Source organism: Vulpes lagopus, chromosome 17, assembly GCF_018345385.1.
Source record: "Vulpes lagopus strain Blue_001 chromosome 17, ASM1834538v1, whole genome shotgun sequence".
NCBI classification, from domain to species: Eukaryota; Metazoa; Chordata; class Mammalia; order Carnivora; family Canidae; genus Vulpes; species Vulpes lagopus.
This window is the reverse complement of record NC_054840.1, coordinates 15,718,470-15,742,831: the sequence shown is the minus strand read 5'-3', so window position 1 is coordinate 15,742,831 and position 24,362 is coordinate 15,718,470. Positions and strand designations below refer to the sequence as shown.

Sequence of the window (24,362 nt, the reverse complement as noted above, 5' to 3'; positions counted from 1 at the left end):
ACCCTTGTAATTTCCTGAGTGATTAGGAGTATCTTAGTTATGCTAGTGGGGAGACTCTTGGTGGGCCCCTAGATAGTTTCAGAATGGGGGATGGTCACCAGCTCCTTGACCTCTGGGGATAGGGAGGTTGGGGGGGAGGGGGCTGGAAATTGAGTTCAATCATGTGGCCAATAATTTAGTTAATCATGCCCATGTAGTAAAAATCCCATAAAAACTTAGCATTGTTTCCTCATTGGTGAACATACTGGTATACCGGGAGAGTGACATGCCCTAATTTCATGAGAGGGCACCGAAGTTCTGCATTCTTTCCTAGGCTTCACCCTAATGTTTCCTTTATAATAAAATCATAATTCTGAGTATTGCACCTTCCTGAGATCTGTGAGTCATTCTAGCAAATTAACCAACTTGAGGGCGCCATAGGAGTCCCTGAATTTGTAGCCAGTCAGTCAGCAAAGTGGGTTGGCCTGGGGACTCCCTGAGACTTCCTTACAACTAGTGTCTAAAGTGAGGGCAGTCTTGAGGAGAATTTTGCTTTTAAGCCCTGGAGTCCATGCTAACTATAAGTTAATAGTATTAGAAACTAATTGCAGGGGATCCCTGGGTGGCGCAGCGGTTTAGCGCCTGCCTTTGGCCCAGGGCGCGATCCTGGAGACCCGGGATCGAATCCCACGTCGGGCTCCCGGTGCATGGAGCCTGCTTCTCCCTCTGCCTATGTCTCTGCCTCTCTCTCTCACTGTGTGCCTATCATAAATAAATAAAAATAAATAAAGTTGTTAAAAAAAAAAAAGAAACTAATTGCAATATACTGGTTAAGGTAAAAACGGAATAGTTGGTGTCAGAAAGGGTGAGATTCACTGGACCAACCATGACTCATTGAAACATGTGGTTTGGGAATAGAAAGGATGAGAGAACAGGGAATGAGGAACCTCTAACTCTTAGAGGCAACAGGGTCACTAACAGTAAGAAACAGCAGCTAACTGCAATCAGCTATAAGGTAAAAGTCACCTACAGAATTTTGAGATGACGGATCCATCTTCTGGGCAGTTGGTTTACTAGATGCATAAGAAAATGCAAATATGAAAAAGGAAAAATATACAATCCCGTGGTTATTATAATCGGTAATAGGTAAGATGAAAGTAAGAGATGGGCCAAATATAGATTCTAGCCAGTATCAATTACAGCCTCTAGGCCCAGGACCCCCACTGAAAGAATATGTTGGAGAATATCCTGATTCCGGTCAGCCTGAGGTACAGCTACTATCCTCAGAGCCATTACCCAAGGAAAATGTTATGTTAAAACAAATAATGAGAAAGACTAAAATAATTAGAGATAGACAGGCGAGGAGCATCAAGGCTTTCATTCCCGCAGATTGAAAATCTTAAGAAATGAGATGAATAAAGCAAATATTGATAGGGAAAAAAGTAGAAGTTGGATGGATCAATAGGAATCTCTGTTGGTCCCCCAACATTGAAGGTCTTTTTTTTTTTTTTTTTTCAACATTGAAGGTCTTTAAACAAATTTGCTTTATTCATCCTAGTTTGGAGGAATTTAGAAAGCTATACAGCAAGATAGCAAAAAGAAATCTCACCTCCAATTGCCTGGGATGATGGTTCCCCAATTTAATCAAGAGATGGACTGATAAAAGAGCCATGGTTCCTTGGCTCAACACTCTACTGGGGACCTAAGGCCTTATGCACAGGAGTGGATAAAATGGTCAGGGGGCTGAAGAGAGAAGTTTGTAGGACTTCTTGATATGAGAGTCCCATGCACTATGGTACCAAAGTCCATTGGTGAAGTTCTAATGAGGACTACAATTAAATTGAGAGAACACAGGAAAACAAGGGTTAATATGATTAAGGTGAAGTTTGAATGAAACTTGGAGTGTTTAAATGGGCTTTATGTCAAGAGGCTATGTCTCTACTTGAATGTTGAATGGGACTGGATATTATATCTGACTGAGGAAATACTAGCTAGTGCTTTAAAACTAAAACCCGTTGGCAAAGTCCTACTGATGATCAACTAGAATGAGAGGATAAAGAAATACAAGAATTAATGGGATTAAGGTGAACGTTTAAATGAAAATTAGTATACTTGAAGAAGCTTCATATGAAATGGTTGTGACTCTTATCTGAATGTATTACAGGGATGGATATTGTGCCTAGCTGGGGAATGTTTCCCTTATCAAGTACTGTAAAACAAAAGGCATGAAAAATCCACCCCTCAAATATTAATTGGACATACAAAGTGGGAATCAGTGAGACTGCTGGAACACACAGGTGTTCTATCAAATGCTGTGAAATAGAAGCTGGAGTGCTAATTAGGATACATTCTCTGTACAGCAGTCTTGTGTGGAATGTAGACTGGGGCTAATTGACAAAAGTCTGTGAGCACCTTCCAGTGATAGCTACTAGAACTCTAGATAAGACAACTTCCATTTGGAGGAGCAATTGCTAGCTTGCTATCAGATATTAATTGAAACTGCCTCTGTGGGCAGCCCCAGTGGCCCAGCAGTTTGGGGCCACCCTCAGCCTGGGGTGTGATCCTGGAGACCTGGGATCGAGTCCCGCATCAGGCTCCCTGCACGGAGCCTGCTTCTCCCTCTGCCTATGTCTCTGCCTCTCTCTCTATGTGTGTGTGTGTCTCTATGAATAAATAAATAAAATCTTAAAAAGAAAGAAGGAAAGAAACTGCCTCTGACTAAAAAGCATAAAATAAGGATGTCTTGGGTGATGTCAGAGAAATGCTCTAATGAGGAAGGCAGTGCCCAGAAAAGTTCTATAATAAAACAGACATGGTGCGTGCAGAACACACCACCAAGGGAATGCATGGAGTTACACAGCATATCATGAGCAGTTAGACTCTCTTCCCCAGGAACGACCCTGGAACCGTGAGAAGAGCTGCAGGATTCTATCATGACTCGGGCAGAACCTGTAAACAGCTCTCAACAGACCAACAAACAGCTGCTTGGCTTATGGATGGCAGTTTCAACATGAACACACAGCATCCGGCTTGGAAGGCCACCACTCTGACTGAAAAAGGTAAACACAAATTGGCTCAGTGAGCTGCACTGCATGCTGTTTGCCCTCATGTTTGGATTTTGACCTACTCACAGGCAGTGGCCAATGGCTCGGCCACATGGTCAGGCAGAAGGGCAACGGAAGATTGGCCTATTAAAGGGGTGCCCTTCTGGGGCACGACCCTATGGAAATCACTATGGGAATCTGAAGGGTGCATTCAAGTAGGCCATGTCAGTGCCCGTGAGAAGAACCCCTTTCCAGCATCAGAAGATGCCTGGAATGGACGAGCAAGGGTGCTCACTTGAGGTAGCCACTTGGGTTAATGGAGTGAGTGGAACTGAAACAATGCAGAGAGACGTTGTATCTAGACATGCTCCTTTTGCACCCTCAGAGGCACAAAATGTCAACAGGAACTGTTTTGTCTGCCAACAAGAGAGATTTAGAGATTGCAGGTGGCTATGGGGAAGATTCCCTGGGGGGAGTCCTTGTACAGAGCTGGCAAGTCAGACTGATGCCGGTAGCCCTGCGGGGCTAAAAGTGGGTCCTGATGGGAGATAGACACTGGCTCTGAGTTGGGCTTTGCTTACACAGTAGTAGATGCAAATGCCCAGAGTACTATCAAAGAACTGGAGCGGAAGATATTGCACTGATTTGGACCACTGAATCACATTTCTTCAGAACAAGGGACATACTTTACAGCCATCATGTCCAACAATGGCAGAGAGATGCTTTTTGGGAGTAATAGTTTGGTAAAGAATTAGAATGGGCAATGAAAATAATGATTGTTTAAAATGAGGAGAGAGGGAATACAGGCATGAAGAACCAGCTTACAAGCATTCATAAGTGTATACTGACATTCCATATAAAGGGAGCAAAGAGTGTGTCCACACTAGATAAATTCCCCTGCAATTTCACTGGAAATAGGAAATAAGGGCTAAAGAAGATGCTAGTACGACTGCAATTATTCTCACAATGGGAGAATCTGGTATGATGGCTATACTTTTCCCTTTCTCTCCCATATCACCTCAACTTTCTTCTTCTTACTAAATACAGTGGTCTCAGGGCCAAGGTTGCAACTACAATTATCAAAAGCAGAGATGATTCCTAGGCAAGAAACTATTAACTTTTAGGTCAGAATTTCTAAGGACCTGATGGAGTGGGTTGTACTTCACTCCAACTAGCAAATATGGGGTCAAATGTGAATGCAGTTATATTGCCCAGTGGTAGAAACAGCCCACCAGTTCTTTACAAATAGAGAAAAGGAGAAATATTACCTGAGAAAAACAATATAGGCCTACCTCAAGTAGCAAGAAAAAATCTCAAAACAACCTAACTTTATACCTAACAGCTAAAAAAAGAAAAGCAAAGCCCAAAGCCTGTAAAAGGAAGAAAATAATAAAGATTAGAGCACAAATATATGAAACAGAGACTAAAAAAACACAATAGAACAGATCAATGAAGTCAGGAGCTGGTTCTTTGAAAAGATCAACAAAATTGATAAACCTCTAGCCAGACTCATTAAAAAAAAAAAAAAAAACAGAGACAGAGAGGACTCATATAAATGAAAGCAGAAATGAAAAGAGAAATAACAACTGACACTACAGAAATACAAATAATTATAAGAGAATATTTTGAAAAATTATATATCAAAAATTGGACAACCTAGAAGAAATGCATCAATTCCTAGAAACATGTAACTTTCTAAAACTGAAGCAGGAAGAAATAGAAAACTTGGATAGACTGATTAATAGCCATGAAATTGAATCAGGAATATAAAACCTCCCCAAAACCAAAAGTTCAGGACCAGATGGCCTCACAGGTGATTTCTACATTTAAAGTGTTGTTAATACCTATTCTTCTCAAATTATTCCAAAAAATACAAGAGGAAGTAAAGATTCCAAATTCACTCTATGAGGTCAGCATTATCCTGATACCCAATACAGATAAAGACATTACCTAAAAGAGAACTACAGGCCAATATCTCTGATGAAGATAGATGCAAAATTCTTCAACTAAATATTAGCAAACCAAATCCAACAATACATTATAAACATTATTCACCACAATCAAATGGGATGTATTCCAGGGATGTAAGTGTGGCTCAATATTTGCAAATCAATCAATGTGATAAATCACATTAGTAAGAAAGAGAATAAAAACCATATGATCATTTTAATAGATGCAGAAAAAGCATTTGACAAACTACAACATTCATTCATTTAAACTCTCAATAAAGTAGGTTTATTTTTTTGTTTGTTTTTTTTTTTAATAAAGTAGGTTTGGAGGGAACATAACCCAACATAATAAAGGCCACATAGGAAAAAGCATGGCTAACATTATACTCAATGGTGAAAAACTGAGAGCTTTTCCTTCTAAAATCAGGAATACAAGGATGTACACTCCCATTACTATTATCCAACATAGTTCCGCAAGTCCTAGCTGTAGCAATCAGACAAGAAAAAGTAATAAAAGGCATCCAAATTGGTAAGGAAGAAGTAAAACTCACTATTTGCACATGACATGATATTAAATATAGAAAACCCTGAGGACCTCACCAAAAACTATCAGAACTGATAAGTGAATTCAATTCAGTAAAGCTACAGGAGACAAAATACACAGAACTCGGTTGCATTTCTATATATTAATAATGGAGTATCAGACAGAGAAATGAAGAAAACAATCTCACAACTGCCAAAAATAATAAAATACTAGGAATAAACTTAACCAAGGAGGTAAAGACCTATACTCTGAAAACTATAAAACACAAATTTAAGAAACTGAAGATGACACAAATGGGAAGATCCCTGCTCATGGATTAGAAGAACAAATATTATTAAAATGCCCATTCAACTCAAAGCAAGGTAGAGATTTAACGCAATCTCTATCAAAATGCCAATGGCATCTTTCACATAACTAGAATAATCTTAAAATTTGTATGGAACCACAAAATACCCCCAAATAGCCAAAGCAATCTTGAAAAAGAACAAAACTGGAGGTATCACAATCCCAGATATCTTTTTTTTTAAATTTTTTTATTGGAGTTCAATTTGCCAACATTTAGCAAAACACCCAGTGCTCATCCCGCCAAGTGCCCCCCTCAGTGTCCATCACCCAGGCACCCCAACCCCCCACCCACCTCCCCTTCTACTACCCCTTGTTCATTTCCCAGAGTTAGGTGTCTCTCATGTTTTGTCAACAATCCCAGATTTCAAGATATACCACAAAGCTGTAGTAATAAAAACTATGGTACTGGCACAAAAATAGATCAATGGAACAGAACAGAGTTCAAAAATAAATGCATGCTTTTATGATCAATATATGACAAAGGAGGCATGTATATACAATGGGAAGAATATAGTCTTTTCAATAAGTGGTGTTGGGAAACTGGCCATCTACATGCAAAAGAATGACACTGGACCACTTTCTTACTCTATGCACAAAAGATACATTTGAAATGGGTTAAAGACCTGGATGTGAGACCTGAGACCATTCAATTCCTAGAAGAAAACATAGGCGGTAATTTCTTTGACATCAGCCATAGAAACATTTTTCTAGATATGTCTCCTCTGGCAAGAAAAACAAAAGCAAAATTACACTATTGGGACTACACCAAAATAAGAAGCTTTTGCACAGTGAAGGAAACCATTAACAAAACAAAAAGACAACCTGCTAAATGGGAGAAAATATTTACAAATGATGTATTTGATAAGGGAAAGAGGTTAATATACAAAATTATATAAAGAATTTATACACCCCCTCCAAGATAATCCAATTAAAAATGGGCAGAGGACATGAATACACATTTTCCCAAATAAGACATACAGATGGCCAACAGACACATGAAAAGATGTTCAACCTCACTAATTGTCGGGGACACACAAATCAAAATTATACTTTTCAAAATGGCTAGAGTCAAAAACACAAGAAACAAGTGTTGCTGGGGCTGTGGAGAAAAAAACTTTCATGCACTGTTGGCGGAAATGCAAACTGATGCAGCCACTGTGGAAAACGGTATAAAGGTTCCTCAAAAAATTAAAACAGAATTGCCAAATGACCCAGTAAATTCCCCTACTGGGTATTTACCCAAAGAACATGAAAACACTAATTCAAAAAGGTGCATCCTTATGTTCACTACAGCATTATTTACACTAACCAAGATATGGAAGCAACTCAAGTGTCCACTCACAGATGAATGTAAAAAAAGGTGTGAGATTTATATATATATAATGGAATATTACTCAATCATTAAAAAGAATGAAATCTTACCATTTGCAACAACATGAATGGATGGAGACTGTATAAATGCTAAGTGAAATAAATCAGTCTGAGAAAGACAAATACCATATGATTTCACTCATGTGTGGAATTTAAAAAATAAAACAAATGAATTTTAAAAAGAGAGAGAGACAAAAAAAAAAGTCTTAAATATAGAGAACTGGTGGTGGCCAGAGAAGGAGTGGGTGGGGAGATGGCGGAGGGGGAAATAGGTGAAGGTGATTAAAAGTACACTTATGATGAGCACTGGGTAATGAACAGAATTGTTGAATCATTATATAGTATACCTGAAACTAATATAACACTGTATGTTAATTATACTTGGCTAAAAAAAGAAAAAAGAAAAAATGAAGCTATATATTGCTGAGAACCCACCTGCTTTTGCAACCTGACAAGATTAAATGGAATTCTATATACTTGGGTGGCTTTGCCTTGGAAGACATTTTGATTATACAACGTGATGATGGCATGGACTAATTACTAAGGACTAGAGTGACTCTAGGAAAGTAAGTGTCTTTTGACTCTTTCTTTTCAAGATTTATCTATTTTAGAGAGACAGAGCACTGGAGAGTGCGGAGGGGGCAGAGGGAGAGAGATAATCTCAAGCAGACTCTGAGATCTCAAGCAGATGCTGAGATTAGAGCCCCACTCAGGGCTTGAACTCACAACCCTGAGATCATGACCTAAGCTAAAATGAAGAGATGCTCAACCAAATGAGCCACCCAGGCACCCCTTGACTCATTTTTCAATATAGTAAACACTGGCATTGTTGGTGTGATTATAATAATACTGATATTGATGGTCAAATATATTGGAAATTTCTGAGTTAAAAGCCTCCTATCCCTGGTCTACACTGATTCCTCCAAATTTTAGGCATGTTCATACTATTTTGGGGGATGACCTTTTGCTATCAGGGATCCATAGTCAAAGACCAGGAATGGCCTGTGGTATAAAATATAATTTCTTTGGTCTTTGTACTGAATTCTTGGGACACAAAAGCCTTGGAATCTCCCAAATGATGGAAGTGTCACTGTTACACTAATGAGTGACTCTTGGTGGGCCCCTTAGATAGCTTCAGGAAGGGGCTGGTCACCAGAAAGTTCAATCATTAGGGGGTTGGGATTTTTAGCTCTCCCCCAACCCTGCCCTCTGGGGATGGAGACTGAGTTCAATCACATAGTCATTGATGTTAGTAATCATGCCTAATTAGCCATGTAATAAGCCAAAAATACTCTGGACACCAAAGCTCACTGGAGCTTCCTGGTTGGTGAACACGTGTATATTCTGGGAGGGTGACCACTTTAATTTCATGAGAAGAGGGCACAGAAGTTCCCAGGCATCATACTATGTGTATCCTTCATAATAAAACTGTAGTCATATATATAGAACTTTCCTGAGTTGAGGTCATTCTAACAAGTTATTGAACCTGAAAGGATCATGGAAACCCCTGTATATGTAGCCAATTGGTCAGAAGTACAGGTGGTCTGGGGATCCACCAAGACTTGTATTTGACATCTGAAGTCAAGGCAATCTTTTGGAGGACTCTCACCTTAACATCAGATTTGTAGTGTAGTATATCTCACTGAGGGGTAAGAACAGATTATCTACTAACAACTGAAAATCTCTTTAAGTAATCAATATTATTTTACACATTCATATTCATGACCTTACTATAGAATATTCAAAGTTCTATAGTATCAAAATTTTTGGTTTCCCTCAGAATTTTTTTTAAAAGTATGCTCTACATCCAACATGAATTATTCAACAAGAGTTGAATGCTCTACTGACTGAGCCAGCCAGGTGTCCCTCCCTCAGAACTATGTATTCGGAGTTGGAGAGGTCTCTTTAAGAACCTGTATTTGTCAAAAACATTTGATTTGGGAGTTCAGCTAACTTCCAGCCCGAGAATTTCCCTGAACTCCTGAGGAAAAGGTTCCAGAACTGTCTTCTCCATATCCCCAGAACACCCCTTAATTTTTAGAGTTATGTTAGGGGAATGAATACATGCAAATAAGATGCAGTCTGTAAAGTAATTATTTTTTAATTGTATCACCATTATTTTAGCATTAAATCTAAATTATTTTTCTTTTTGAGGGCTGTTAACAATGATTTGTCTTGCTAACCAATAGCTGAGGGAAATAAATATACTATCGAAACAGAGCAGATATTTTGAAATAAATGTTTTCCATAGGTTATCAAGAGTTGGTCTTAAGACAGACAAAACATTTGTTTGGAAACCACAAAATACATATGAAATATTCAAGGAGATAATGTAAAATTAAAATTTTTCTATATAGGGGCAGACCGGGTGGCTCAGCAGTTTAGCATCACCTTCTGCCCAGGGCCTGGTCCTGGAGACCAGGGATCGAGTCCCACGTCAGGCTCCCTGCATGGAGTCTGCTTCTCCCTCTGTCTGTGTCACTGTTCTCTCTCTCTCTCTCTCTCTCTCTCTCTCTCTCTCTCTGTGTCTCTCATGAATAAATGAATAAAATCTTAAAAAAAATTTTTGCTATATAAAAACGAAACCTTTGGTAACCTACAACAGTTGAATTTCCCTCCAAGTTATCTTCAACCCTTAGTCCTGGTCCTTATCTTACATGCTCTGATTTCAGGTGAATGGGTATCTAGTACTCATACTACTTCACCTTGACCACATTCTTTACCTATACATTGTCATTCTACCTTCCCAGCTTTCTCTAAGATACAATCCTATCAACTATTACCACTTTCTCCTGCACCTTTACCTGCACCTTTTCATCCGATTCATTCTTAGTACTACAAACATTTTGAAGTTGCCTTTGTTAAAAAAAAAAAATTCTTCCCCACTGGAATAATCTCTATTAATTCCTTGTCTCTCTTAATGCTAGACTTCCTGAAACAACAGGCTTTCAACTTTTACAACTCCTATCTATGTTCTACATGATGCAATGACTCCTGCATGGATCACCGATGACTGCTATGTTGCCCATTCAAAGAGTCTACTTTCCATTTTGACTTCCCAGCAGCACTGGGTGCTCCTCACCATTCTCTTTCTTGAAACTCTTACACAGGCTACATATAACAGTTTTCTCCTGATTCTCTCCTATTTTGGACCATCTCTCATTCACTTTTGCTAATTACTCTTCATCTGGTGACCCCTGTTCCTAAGCTTCTGTTTTAGGTCATCTTTTCACAGTACCTACTTTCTCTGATTTCATGTACTTTCATGACATCAAGCATTATCTAAATAATGATAATTCAAGTTCTGTATTTCCAACCCCAGCTTTCTCTGATGTTCTGAAGCAGACCAAGTTGTAAAAATTACAGGAGATATTGTATTGAAGCAGCCAAGAGGAAATTCTGCCTTTGTCCCCTTCTCTGTTTCACCAAAGAATTACTCTAGTCTCAAACATGACAGTGGTATAAAGAAAAGTGTTGTTTCTCTTTTAAAAAGATTGTTGCGGGGGTGCTGGAACAGTCAGTTAAGCGTCAGCCTTTGCTTGGGTCATGCTCTCAGGGTCATGGTATCCAGCCCCATGTTGGGCTCCCTGCTCAGCAAGGAATCTGCTTCTCTCTTCTCTCTGCCCCTCCCCATACCACTTGTGCTTTCTATCTCTCTCTCTCTAAAATAAATAAATAAAATCTTTTTAAAAATTAAAAATAAATAAATAAAAAGATTGTTAGGGGATGAGGGGAAGATTGTTGGAGTGTTTGCTTTGTTTTGGTTATTCTCTTTAAATAATTCCCAAATTACTCTACAATTCATCACAAATGGAGTAATTTTATATGACCAAACATGCACAAGGTTTACAAAAATGAAAAGAGAAATGGCATGAAAAGACAGTAGTGGCATATGTAGTCAGCCAAAAAGTTTGAATAATTTATACAGATCGTAAAAATGCTGAAATATGTATAACATGACATTTAAATTCCAGAGGATCACACTTCTAGTATATTGATTATTAGCTGTTATTAAACTTTAGGAATGTTAAGTCTGAGGTCAGTGGCTATATTCACAGAAGAAATAATATTGTAACAATAAATTATGCTTTAAAATTGGCAATTTTGCTCAGAAAAAATGAAAAAGAAAAACACTATAACAAAAGTTTTAATTAAGCATAGCAAGAAAAATTTCAAAAATTTGGCTTCTATTACAAAATGCTTTGGGCTTGGCCTAAACTCAGTTTTTTTTATAGTGATGCAAACTAATAACTTTTTTAAAAAAGATTTTATTTATCTTGAGAGTGAAAGTGTATGCGAACTGGGAGAGAGGCAGAGAGAGAGAGAATCTCAAGCAGACACTGCACTGAGCATGAAGCCTGATGTAGGGCTCAATATCATGACCTGAGCCAAAATAAAGAGTTGGATGCTTAACTGACTAAGCCACGCAGGTGCCCCCAGACTAATAACTTTTTAAAAAATAAAAGCATTCCATCCTTTTGCTGATTGTACATATTATAAAGAGATGGAGGTATATGGATGGACTTGTCTACTTCTTTCTACAACTGTAAGTGGCCATGAACTATGGGAGGCTGAACTTGTATTTTAGTGTTAGTATGTAGCAGAAACTGGTAGAAAGAACAACTAAGAAGCTGTGGACTATAAGAGTTGCTTCTAAACATAAGTAAATTGCTCTCTAATTTCTACTCTCCCCATACCCAGACATTTGTTTCAAATAGTCACCCACACTAATATCATAGGATACTCGTGCAAGTGTTTGAGGAGAAGAAGGAAGTCAAAAGCACTAGTACCTCTACTACTTAATCAGTCACTTAAAGTTGTAGATTACCGTACTTGGTGCAAGTATCCTGCTTATATGGGAGCGCCCAAATTAGGAAGAAACCAGTGGTTTCATATGGGCCCCCTTGAAGGAAAATTTCATAGGTTAGCAATTCTAGGTACTTCAATTGTGTTTTCTATTGTTAGCATATACCTCTATTTAACCATCAATGAATACTAGTTTCTTTTAAAAGGAACATAAGGAAAATATTTTCCAGCTCATTTTATATCAGTTTACAATAATAATTTTATTTTGGTTTTTCTGATTTTCTGTTTACAGCAAAACAGAATTGCATGATTATCTTGTTCAACAATCAAAACTTATGTAAGTAAAACAGATAATTTATTGGCAGATAAATCCACATTTCTGAAAATGCAGATAATTCTAACTCTAAAATTCTATGAATTACCAAAGAATTAAAGTTCTTTAATTCATGCTTAGGACAAATTAGGAAGCTCATAATTCTTTCATAGAAAGTTAACATATTAATGGATAAAAAAGTGAAATTTAATTTATGGAAACTTAATAGTGTTAACAAATTTCATGAAATTTGGAAAATGGAAAATTATAAAAATTCACTTACTTTTTTCATCAGCTTTGTCTTTTATTGCTATGGTATCATTACTCAGAGATACAGTCTGTGCATTCAGAATATCTGTTCTCATTCCAGGAAATTTTGGAGAAGAAATGAAGCGGCCTTCATAAGAATATAAATAGATACCACCACCATCTACAAGAAGAAAATGTCTAAAAAAAAAAAGAATAAAATTAAATTTTCAAATAGAAGCTTACTATATTTTCATTTTTATATTAGAGAATATTCTTTGGAAAAATCTAATTCTTTCCTTTGAAAGCTTATGGCATTTCAACAAATAATTCAAACAATAAAGAGAAAGCAAAATATCTTTTGCAATCCTATCTCTATAGATATAACTTAGGGCAAAGTATGGGTATATTGTTTATTTTTATTATTTTATTAACTCATTCCCAATAGACATTTATGTTAAATCATTCACTGTTTTAAACAATGTATACATACATCTCTGCATATCTACCTTACTTATTTCCTTAGTATAACTTCTAAAAATGCAATAATTGGATCAAAGGGCACATACTTACAAAATTTTAATATAGACTGTTAAACTGCCCTTTGAAAGGTTGTAATAATTTACATTCATACTACTGCTCTTTTGGAGTACTTGTTTCCTCAATGCTGAACACATAAACCCATAATATCCTTGATTCAGGAATTGCTAAGGGTTCTTTCTTGCCATGGAAACAAATATATACATTTTAATTAAATTAATACTTGAATATTGGTGTGTAGTTTAATTGAAGGGTTTGGCCCTTACACATTAGAGTATGAAAACAACAGTTGCTAATGTTGACAAAGTGACACATCATATTAGTATACGTTCTTTCTTTGTTTCAATACTAAAACCTTTTTCTTTCCTAAACAAGACACTATAAGCTTTTAACCTCCTTGTGAGTAAACATCGTGTTTCAGAGGGCAAATAATTCTAAGTGTAGAAATAGGACAAGCATTAGGAAGTAAATTATTCTTTAATTGCTTAATCAGTTATGCCATTAACATATGCCTTTATTAAGAGCATATTCAATACACTTATATGTATAAATAAATTTATTTGGTATTGTTCAAGTAAAAAGAATTCCAGAAATACAGTTTTTTAGATAGCTGAGATCTTATCTTTTAAGTGGCAAAGATGTCTTTTTGTATTAAAATTTATGATATAACAAAATAATACATTTCAGTTTTATTTAACAAATGATAAAAATTTGACACAATTTTCTCAATCACTCAAGGTCATCAATATGATGATCATACTCTTCAGTAACTGTTTAACTGACGGCTTTGGTACTGAGAATGGTAGATGAGAATCTGTTGGTGCATCAGAATAATTAAGCTATTCAGTTATACAGTTGGGTGCTTTTAGTTTTCTCTATGCTGCCTTGCCAGGCAGTTACTTTTCTTTCTGCCCTTGTGCCAGCCTTGAACAGCTCACCAGCATTCCTCTTCTGGTTTATTATTCATAAAAGGCTGTAGGTAAGAAAACCTAATAATAACACTACTAAAAGATTGCCTACGTGGTAAGTAAAGCAATAAAGAATAAAATACATGGTTTTAGTGCAAAGATTTCATGGGTAGCTATTTTAGGTAATTGTTGATTCTATTTTCAAACTTCATTCCTGGTTTTGTTGGGTTGTAGTTTTCTAAGACTGACCTCTGATTCAGTAGGATATCACTATACTTGACAGACTGATTGATGATAGTTTTCATGGAAAAGTGTGGGTTCCTGAGGAATAGCTATTCCCACTTTACTCCAGTTTGTTGGCCTGGAGTTTCATCATCCTGTATACACTGAAAGTGTGGATAAAGAATATTATTTTCCAAACTTCAGGTCACAGCCTAGCAGTGGCTCATAAAATCAATGTGTTTCAACCAATACTTAAAACCAAAAGCAAGAACAGAACAGAATAGAAAATAAAGGGCCCTGAGGTCAAAACGATCTCTTTGTAACTCCTCCATTCTTTTGGTTTTTTTTTTTTTTAAAAGATTTATTTATTTATTTATTTAAGAGAGAGAGAGAGAGAGAGAGAACATGAGCAAGAGGAAGGGCAAAGGGAGAAGGAGAAGCAGACTCCCCGCTGAGCACAGAGCCTAACCTGGTGCTTGATCCCAGGACCCCAGGACCATGACCTGAGCTGAAGTCAGAAGCTTAACCAACTGAGCCACTCAGGTGCCCCAACTCGCCCATTTCCTCAGATTACTACTTTGATCTTTGCTTGTAATAAATTTAGCCTCATCATTCTTAATAAATGAATATCTTTTACATTTCTCAGTTTAAATTTTTAGGATAGTAAATGCTGATATATATAATCTATATGTAACCCTCAAGAACTTTTTAAGAGTGTAGAGTGGGGTGCCTGGGTGACTTAGTCAGTTAACCGTCCAACTCAGGATCTGAGCTCAGGTCTTGATCTCAGGGTCACTGGTTCAAGCTCCATGTTGGGCTCCATGCTGGATGGAGACTACTTAAAAAAAAAAAAAAAAAAAAGAAAATTTGAGACCAAGAAGTTTCAGAACCGTTGACCTAACAGCTTATTCTTACTTTTTTTCTTTAAAGTAAATAGATTCCGAATGACAAGTGCACCACTCTAAATGGCATGCTTTAAAGAGTGCTTAACTGCAATCTGAAATATTTTAACCCCAAATTCAATAGTCAAATATGATACACAAATACCTTTCTGCCTGCAGTATTAAACTAACAGTTCCTTCTTTGAGATCAAATATAAGTGGCGTATTCCAGTTCTTCGTACTAAAAGACAAATAAAATGGATATTAACATTTAAAATACCAATAAGTACTCATTTTAAGTAGTGTCACCAGCTTCATAGTAACTGTATATATTTATATTATAGCACTTGGTACATTGTTCTAAAGTCATTCACTTACATGTCTGTATCCCTGACTAGAAATCAAACTCTGTATAAGTAATAAGTATTCAATAGTAAACATTCAACAAATGTTTATTCTAGATATCACAGTATATGAATTGAGGAATCCTAAGTCCAAGTTCTGTCATTTATTACCTCTGTGATTTGGGCAAGTCATTTTATGTTTCTTATCTGATAAATAGTAGCAGCATGGCATAGTGAAGAAAGGACACATTTTTGGCTAAACAAATCACAATTAGCAATCTGGTTTCACCACCTGTCAGTCATATGATCTTAATAAGTTTAACCTCCTAAGCAACAGTTTCCTTATTTGTAAAATGGAGATAATGGAAACTCATCTAAAGTGTCTAGCTAACTCCCTGTTATATAGTAGATACTGAACAAACTATAATAACAATAATGTTATGAACATGAATATTTTTCCTATAGGTCTCCCAATGTTATTGTTGGTCTGAGGGAAGATTTCTGTGAAGCAATCTATAAACTGCAAAATACTATATAAATGTAAGCTGTTGACCATGCTTATTGAATAAATGAACAAAAAACTCCTTTGGTTTCTATAGTGAATTATGATTCAAAGATAGGAAAAGGGAAGAGAACATTTACAAACTGAAAACCCACCCCAATCACCAAAGTTTCACAGTTTAAAATGTTTTCTTACTCTTGTATATTCTGAATTCCTCTCAATTACCTTCATGGAACCAATTCTTAAATCAGATTAAATCTCATATACAGATCCAGAAAATGAGAGAAGGGGAAGATTGCAGTAAGTGGGCACACTGTGGGAAACTAATATTGGCTAATGCAAAGAGTCTGACACCCATTTCAATAAGTAAATTCATACACAAAGCAAAACAATGAATAAACTACTAATAATTAATAAGTCTGATGTTCAGAGGTATGATAAAGATATGTGCTTTGTACTTTAGAAAAGATATAGCATGCTTCATTTATTTAGTCATTAAAATTAATCTTCATTCTTTGATAAGAATAGTGATTATGAGGTTTTTTAAATGTCACCTTGGAAAACATCTGATATTTATGACAACTGGGATAGAATATGCCTGCTTTGGAAATATAAACTCCCTCAGCCATACTGGTGAATAGAGTGAGGGTATTTTTCTATACAATTATTTGAAAAATCAAATGAAAATTTAAGAGAATATTTATATACTATTCTTTTTTTCTGGAACTTCTTTTCATACAAACCACTATATTGCTTATATGCTAGTTTTAAAAAGTTTATTTTTATTACTAAAAAAGGGATTAACAGTTATTAAGAACATGGAGTTAAACTCCAGCTCTTTCTTCAGCAAGGAAGTTAAGTAATTTGACCTAGGGTGAGTTACTGATATACTCTGTGTGCCCTTTAGTTTCTTCATCTTGTAAAATGGGAATAATAATAATACTTAACACACAGGGCAAATTCGACCATGACCATAAAAGATAGTATAATAGTGCTCAATAAATGATAGTTGCCATTATCTAAAATACTAGTAGGTTTTTTGGGGCCTCTGGCTGGCTCAGTTGGTAGAGCATGCAACTCTTGATCTCATAGTTGTGAGTTTGAGCCCCATGGTGTAGAGATTACTTAAAAATAAAATCTTTAATACAGAAATAAATAAAATAAAAATACTAGTAGGTTTTTTTAATTTGATGCAATATATTTGGTTGATGATAGGCCTCAGCACTACCTCATTTCCACTACTACTTCCTGGTATTTCACTTTAATGAATATTTTGTACCTTAATAAATGTCTTGACAAGAGAGGGAGGCAAGACTAAGCCAGAAAAGAAGAAAGTAATCTTATATTTTGCCATATATTAACTAGTAGGTGAAAAGTAGAGTGACAAAAAAATTAAATAACAGCTGCTAAACTTTTGGTAAGCATTTTAAAAAGCAATCTCTAATATGAGTAACATATGATACTAATCCTATGGATTCAAACATTATGTCATTGCCACCAAAACTAGCAGAATAAACCCTTCAATTTGGGGTGGTTAAGAACCCTACCTTTTTCAAACAGACCATTAAACTGAAAATATCTTCTGTATTTTTCCTCAACTCCATGAAAATTAATTATTCAAATGACTATGTGCACTAAGTGATTGTGAAATTTCTTCACTTTCTATAATCCCTTCCCTATATAGCAACTGTTCAACTTGGTATGTTTCTTGACTTTTCCCAAATTCTTACTGTTGCTCCTTCTCTTTCATGTAAGAAAAAATTTCACCTAAATTGAGCCACCTGTTTCTTTATCCCCTCTCTTCTCTGCTTCCTCCATTTAGTTTTCAGCTGCTGTCCAAAGTTGCAGATTCTGATTAGTAGCTGATTAGTAGTGAGTGAGAATTTTTGATAAATAGTTGTAGGAATTGTTGTTGTTAATCAAATTGGATACCTTTGTGTTGTGTTATTACTGGGCTTAGGAATCCAAGATACCACTATAGTTCGTTTTTGTTTTTTTAAGATTTTATTTATTTATTTATGAGAGACACAGAGAAAGAGAGAGAGAGAGAGAGAGAGAGAGGGAGAGAGAGAGAGAGAGAGGCAGAGACACAGGTAGAGGGAGAAGCAAGGCTCCATGCAGGGAGTCCAATGTGGGACTCAATCCCAGGTCTCTAGGATCACGCCCTGGGCTGAAGGCAGCGCTAAACCGCTGAGCCACCCAGGCTGCCCTATATTTCGTTTTTTGATTAATTTATTCATACAAAAATATTTTTTTATTAAGGCCCTACTACATGTTGAACACTGTGCTGGGCACTGGGTGTACAGTTCTGAATAAGACACATGTAGTCTTCATATTTTCAATTTTATATTCAATGGTTAAATTATAACCACATAATGTAATATAAGCACAGAATATAAAAAACCCTTAACTATTTACAACTCTTGAAAGTAACATAGTGGTTACTTGAGTTTTCTGGAAAGTTGAGAAGTCAGCTGGTAGCATGTTAGAGCTAGCTTGTATCAAGTGGTATATTTTCAGGAATTTTGCAAGCTGACTGTTAAATAGAGCTATTATTTAAAATTAAATTATAAACATATAATTAAGAGAATTATATTCAAAACAAAGATAATAAGTACTCCACCTATTAGTACTTCCAGTCGATTTTTATTACATTTTACTGTTATTTATGCACTTGAGAGTATTTACATCTGTTGTATCTGTATGGTAGCAATTCTATATAATGGTGTGCTACTATCATCTCTTTTCAATTCTGCCTTCAGTGACATCATATTGGTATTCTGAAATCAGCCTTAGAAGTATTTACATCATAGAAATAGGCAAACACTGCAAATCAAGCTGGTTGGTTGGTTTTCAGAAAGCTGGTTCAACAATTGTCAGCACGTACTGAGTTAAATTTTGAAAAATACCAAGTATGTTTGTTTTAGGCACAAGTTTCCTGGAGGTACTGAATTATTCCCTGCTTTCTAATACAAAGTAGATTGAATATATTTTCTTTCATCATTTCTGGACAACTCTGGATTTTCAATATAAATCTTCATGATTACCCAAGGTTACAATATTAAGCCTGAATATCTCCTTGTGTCCTTACTGAACATCTTTCAGCCTGTTGTCGGGCTGCTAGCTGTCCCCTCTCTTCTAGTGGCTAGGTGGGTCCTTTTCCCATCATTTATCAGCAGCTTCTCTGGGCTTTGAAATCAAGTTATACTGAATTCCTTAGAACTGTGAGTAAAGTAAGAGTAAAACCTATCTCAGAGGAAGTATCTTCCATAATTAAAATGGTTATTAACCTCTGATGTACAAACTTTATTAGATTTCTTTTCACTGCCTATTAGCTAATTTTTAAATCACTTCCTGGCTGGGAGTAAATTCAGGATGTTAGGTTTTAAGAAAGTAAGTTTAAAATGAAACCATGCTGATATGAAAGCTTGAAAATAAATTCCTCATCAACAGACAAAATTCTGGATTTTTAAGAAATGCAAGATGCTTACGAGAACACATAACATTGAAGAGATGTTGAAACAACTAAGTGTGCATAGTTCAAAGATGCTTTAATGACTCTGTCACGGAATTCCAGTAAATCCACTGCATCATTAAGAACGTTACGAACCTAAACAAGGAAAAATGAAATACCAACAAACAACATTAAAATACACCAAAATTTTAATTAAGTAAGTTAGCAAGATTTTGAAGCATAAAATAAATTCAATGCACTCTGGATTACCTATAAGAAAGAATTCAATAGGAACTAGGCATAAGATGACATATTGGAGTATAAAAATCAACCAACAAAAGAAAGACATAGAAAACTTCTTAGAACTAAGTAGATTTCTAACCCAAAAGCTAATCTGAATGATGTAGCAATGAAGAAATAATTTGAAAAATGCTATAACATCGAGATAGAGTAAAAAATATAAATGGCATATAGTTAGAAAGAGACTGTATGATTTCTGCCCAAATGTAAGAATATCTCTTTTTAGAGCTAGGTTACATCTTAAAATTTAAGTTCTAAAAAAAGAGATATAATAATTTTTAAAAATAAAAATGGAGTTGGAGGTATGAGTATAGACACCAAGTGCGTAGTGACATCAAGCTGCACAGAGGGGCACAAGTATTTCCATATGTTAAAACACACATGAAATCTAAGAAAGCTAAGCACAAAGTAACAAATAAATAAAAAATTTACTTATGATAGTTAAACAGTTATAAAAGTAACAGAATAAAGTTAGCAAGGATCTCAATACTTGGCAGTATCTGCTAACAACCTTGAAGTTGATGGATGATCTGCAACAAACTAGAAAAATGTTGAGCAAGTTAAATGTATCTAATCTCTTGTCAATACCAGAATTGGTAGGACATTGTAGTAAGACGGGAAAGCAGGAAAAAAAGAGATTAATTGTACTTCAAAGTTAGCATTTCTTTAAATTCCCCTCAAAATGTTATCATCTTTCTAAATACACTGTGACAATCAATTATAGTATTCAGGAAGAATGAAAAGGTATGAAAACAAAGATAAAAAGATAAAGTCAAACTTCTTTTAAGAACTTCTTCCAAGCACTTACACCTATAAGGCACGTTATATTTTTATTATCTACTCTCCAGTTCCCAACCCCACGAAACTACCACAACAGAGAAAGCAAAATTATTCCTTGACCTAGCAGTGCTATTTCTAGAATTCTATCACAAAGATAAGCAAAATCATGAAATAACACACACATGAAAGGTTATTACTATATACAGCACTATTGGTAATAGCACAAGGCTGGAAACAGCCCAAATGTCTATCAACAAGTGACAGACTAAATAAACTATGACATATTCACATAGTGGAATACTATACAGCTCTAAAAAGAAATAAGATCTACAGAGTGATCTCTAGGATATAGTATAAGGTGAAAATGCAAGATGCAAAACAATGTGTATAATATAATACCTTTTATCTACTAAACGGAAGGACGCGAAGTATATAGATTTTTTTTTAATTTTTATTTATTTATGATAGTCACAGAGAGAGAGAGAGAGAGAGAGAGAGGCAGAGACACAGGCAGAGGGGGCTCCATGCACCGGGAGCCCGACGTGGGATTAGATCCCGGGTCTCCAGGATCGCGCCCTGGTCCAAGGCAGGCGCCAAACCGCTGCGCCACCCAGGGATCCCCGATTTGTTTTTTTTTTTTTTTTTAACGTATACTTTAATCAGTATATAAACAATTAGATAAGCTTATGGAGAAGCTGACCAAAATATATATATTAGGAGATATAAGTGTCCACCTAAATTTTGTATATTTCATTTTTTTTACAGATTATTTATTCAAGTTGTTTACTGTATAAATTCTCATGTGCCATTTCAGAAGTCCTTTATTGTAAAGACTATTCTTTTGTCTGATGACACTGTCAGTCATTATTCTGGACCTCCATATTGGATAAATTCAATTTCTTCTTGAGACACAAGTTTCCTTCTGTATTTCTGAGGTAATGTTTTTATTATTTTTGTAGTGTCTGGTGGACCCCAATGCATCAGCAAATCAGGTGGTTTGCTTTCTTTAGAATGCTGTGAAACTGAAGATAAGTGAGATAGTGGTCCTACTGATTTGAAAACTTCTGATCACTGGGTTTAAGATTGTCTCTTCTGTCAAGGTACCATATTAACAGAGTATGCAGGTTGACTACTTGAACCACCCTGCTGACAGATGCCCTCTTGTCGTCCATCATGAACCCAAGATGGGGCAGCGTCCGGGATGCTTGCTAGGTGTAGAGATAACAGGAGTCCTGGGCAGTTGGGGTGGGCCCTGTCTATGATATGTTATAAAATCAAAACAAGAAATCTAAAACAGTATTCAGTAACATAATTATTAGAATAATATTAATGTTGCTATTTTAAACTATATTTTGGGATATACTTTAATATATATGTATGCATGATAGATATGTGTGTGTATGTATATATGCGTGTAGGTAGGTGTGTGTGTGTGTGTGTGTGTGTGTGTATGTGTGTGTGTGTATGATAGTTAAAAAGGCCAAAGATGGGGACCATTTTAGCATTAAAAAGAATAATGACTGCAACGGATTGAAACACATAAAAATGTTAAAATCTGCAAATTTATAATGATAATATCATCATCAACAACAACAAAACTCATTGGGAAATCAACTCATTATTTGAAAACCGGTAAATACATAAAGTACTTCAGAATTGTCTCACTTCAGGACAACCAAATGGTTGAAAAGTCAGTGTTTTACGTAAGAACTTTAGCTAATAATGCAGAAGGAATGGTAGAATGACAAGATTACCATTTTGCAAATGTCAGTGAAACATGGTTCTAGACAAGTATTATCAATGGCTGCTAAAAATATAAAAGTAAAAGCCTAAAGAGCTTTTCAGGCCCATAACATCACTAAAAGAGAGATAAGCAGACTATGTGTCTCTTGACATGATGCAATAGGAAGTCCACAGCATTACTTACAGTGAGTTCTTTTTTTTTTTTTTTAATTATTTATTTATTCATTAGAGACACAGAGAGAGAGCCAGAGACAGAGGCAGAGGGAGAAGCAGGCTCCACGCAGGGAGCCCGATGCGGGACTCAATCCTGGGATACCAGGTCACTCCCTAAGCCAAAGGCAGATGCTCAACCGCTGAGCCACCCAGGCATCCCCAATGAGTTCTTTATACTCATCAAGGCTCTAAATCTAATAACCAGTCTGCAGGAAATACAGGGGCTAGATGAACATGTTAAATGGAATCATACCATAGGGATGCAAACAGGAAACAGAAAAATTCAGCAAAACAAACCACCTGATTTCTTAAGCAAATAAGGAGAAGAAATTGCTTCTTCAGATTTAAAAAGACTGAAGAGACAAATTAACTAAATGCAACGAGGAACTTTGTTTCCTGATATAAACTAACTATATAAATATATATTTAGAAAATAAGTAGAGAAGTGGGACCTATTATCAAAGAAATGTATATTTAGGCAGCAACTAAAGAAATGTGAAATGCTACTATGGTTATGTTAAAACATAGTTTCATCTTTTAGACACTTTTTAAAAGTCTTAATTAAAAAGAGTGATGCTGGACTAATGTTAAAGAAAAAGACACTGATATGTTTGCTTCACTCTTCAGTGAGCAGATGAAATGATTACAAAAGGGGGAGTAGTCTGATGGTAGGTACTTCAAAGAACCAGTGTTGTTTAAGGAAGAAAAAATGATTGTGGCTTGAAATCAGCAATAAGGGAGACACTCACCCAATCTCCGGACCCTGTAATACCTGGCATAAAGAAGAAAAACACTCCTATTTGAGAAGGTTGTAGAAGCAACACTGGTCTCAGAAATCACCCAGTTTTTACTCAAAACAAAAATGTGAAGAGTACTTTCAGTGAGAAGGCTGAGTTGCATCTGCAAAGCCATGGATGAGTGTGCAGCAGGTTATATACTACACGACTCCAGGGCTAAGTGAATGGGTCTCCCAGAACCGAGAAGGCCATGACTGCAAGTGGCAGCTCTGCAAGTCTCTCCTTAAATCCAAGACTTTTTGAGGTCTTTCATGAAGGGGAGAAGACAACTAACCTTACAGATTCCCATGCTCTCATTATAAAGAGACCTAAAACAGGCCACTCGCCTCACTTCAAGTACTTTTAGCTAGCAGAGCCACTCTCTTTGCTGCCTTTGCCTCCCTGCTTCTGGACCAGGAGTCAAGCAGGTCAGAGAATTCACACTCTCCATTTTTGTGCCATTTCTGCTCCACAGAGATGTTTATCTTGTTTTTGAGTCCAGATAAGTCTTTCTAAAAATACATATATTTCATATAGTATTGATCTCTTTAGAGCCAAAGGTATGTCTCTTTCTTCCAAGTGTGAACTTATGACACCATCTTCACCAGAAGTCTAGGTTCCCAGAGACTTTTTTAAAGGCCCAAAATACCATCATCTTAAGAATATTTTAAAAGCTAATGGAATGAAATGAAAAATTTTAAAGGAAGTTAAATGATAGTTTCTTTACAGCAACATGATACACAGTGAAACAAGCCGGCCATTAATATAAGTTTAGGGAAATTCAATATTTAACAGTATGATTGTATAAGCTTCTGCCATTATTCAAATTATAAACAGATTTCTTAAAATTCATATTTGCCTAAAGCTTCCCATGGGGGAACTTCCTTTTTTGTGAATCTGGAACACTAGATAGAACTAAACAGGTATAAAACATCTCAGCCATAAAAACAAAACTAAAGACACTGATAGTTATGGTTATAATTTCAAAACTATGGTAAATCCCACACCAGAAATGTCTTGTGCTGAATTTTATATTTTTTTAAAGATTTATTTACTTATTTGAGAGACTAGGGAGAGGCAGAGGTAGAGGCAGAAAATCCTC

General features: G+C 36.0%; 1 protein-coding gene and 1 pseudogene across 4 annotated transcripts in view; both read right to left on the bottom strand.

Annotated features, from left to right (window-relative positions):
- The window catches only part of IFT80 (intraflagellar transport 80), a 127,748-nt gene that overhangs the window by 19,842 nt on the left and 83,544 nt on the right, over nucleotides 1-24,362 (bottom strand). For all 4 annotated transcript variants that reach the window (XM_041731667.1, XM_041731666.1, XM_041731668.1 and 1 more), the window contains 3 exons: nucleotides 19,486-19,604; nucleotides 15,315-15,389; nucleotides 12,635-12,798 (listed from right to left, as the gene is read on the bottom strand). In XM_041731667.1, the coding sequence (XP_041587601.1) occupies nucleotides 12,635-12,798; nucleotides 15,315-15,389; nucleotides 19,486-19,604 (358 nt within the window). The remainder of the gene's footprint in view (nucleotides 1-12,634; nucleotides 12,799-15,314; nucleotides 15,390-19,485; nucleotides 19,605-24,362) is intronic.
- Nucleotides 21,393-21,703, bottom strand: LOC121477414 (annotated as a pseudogene).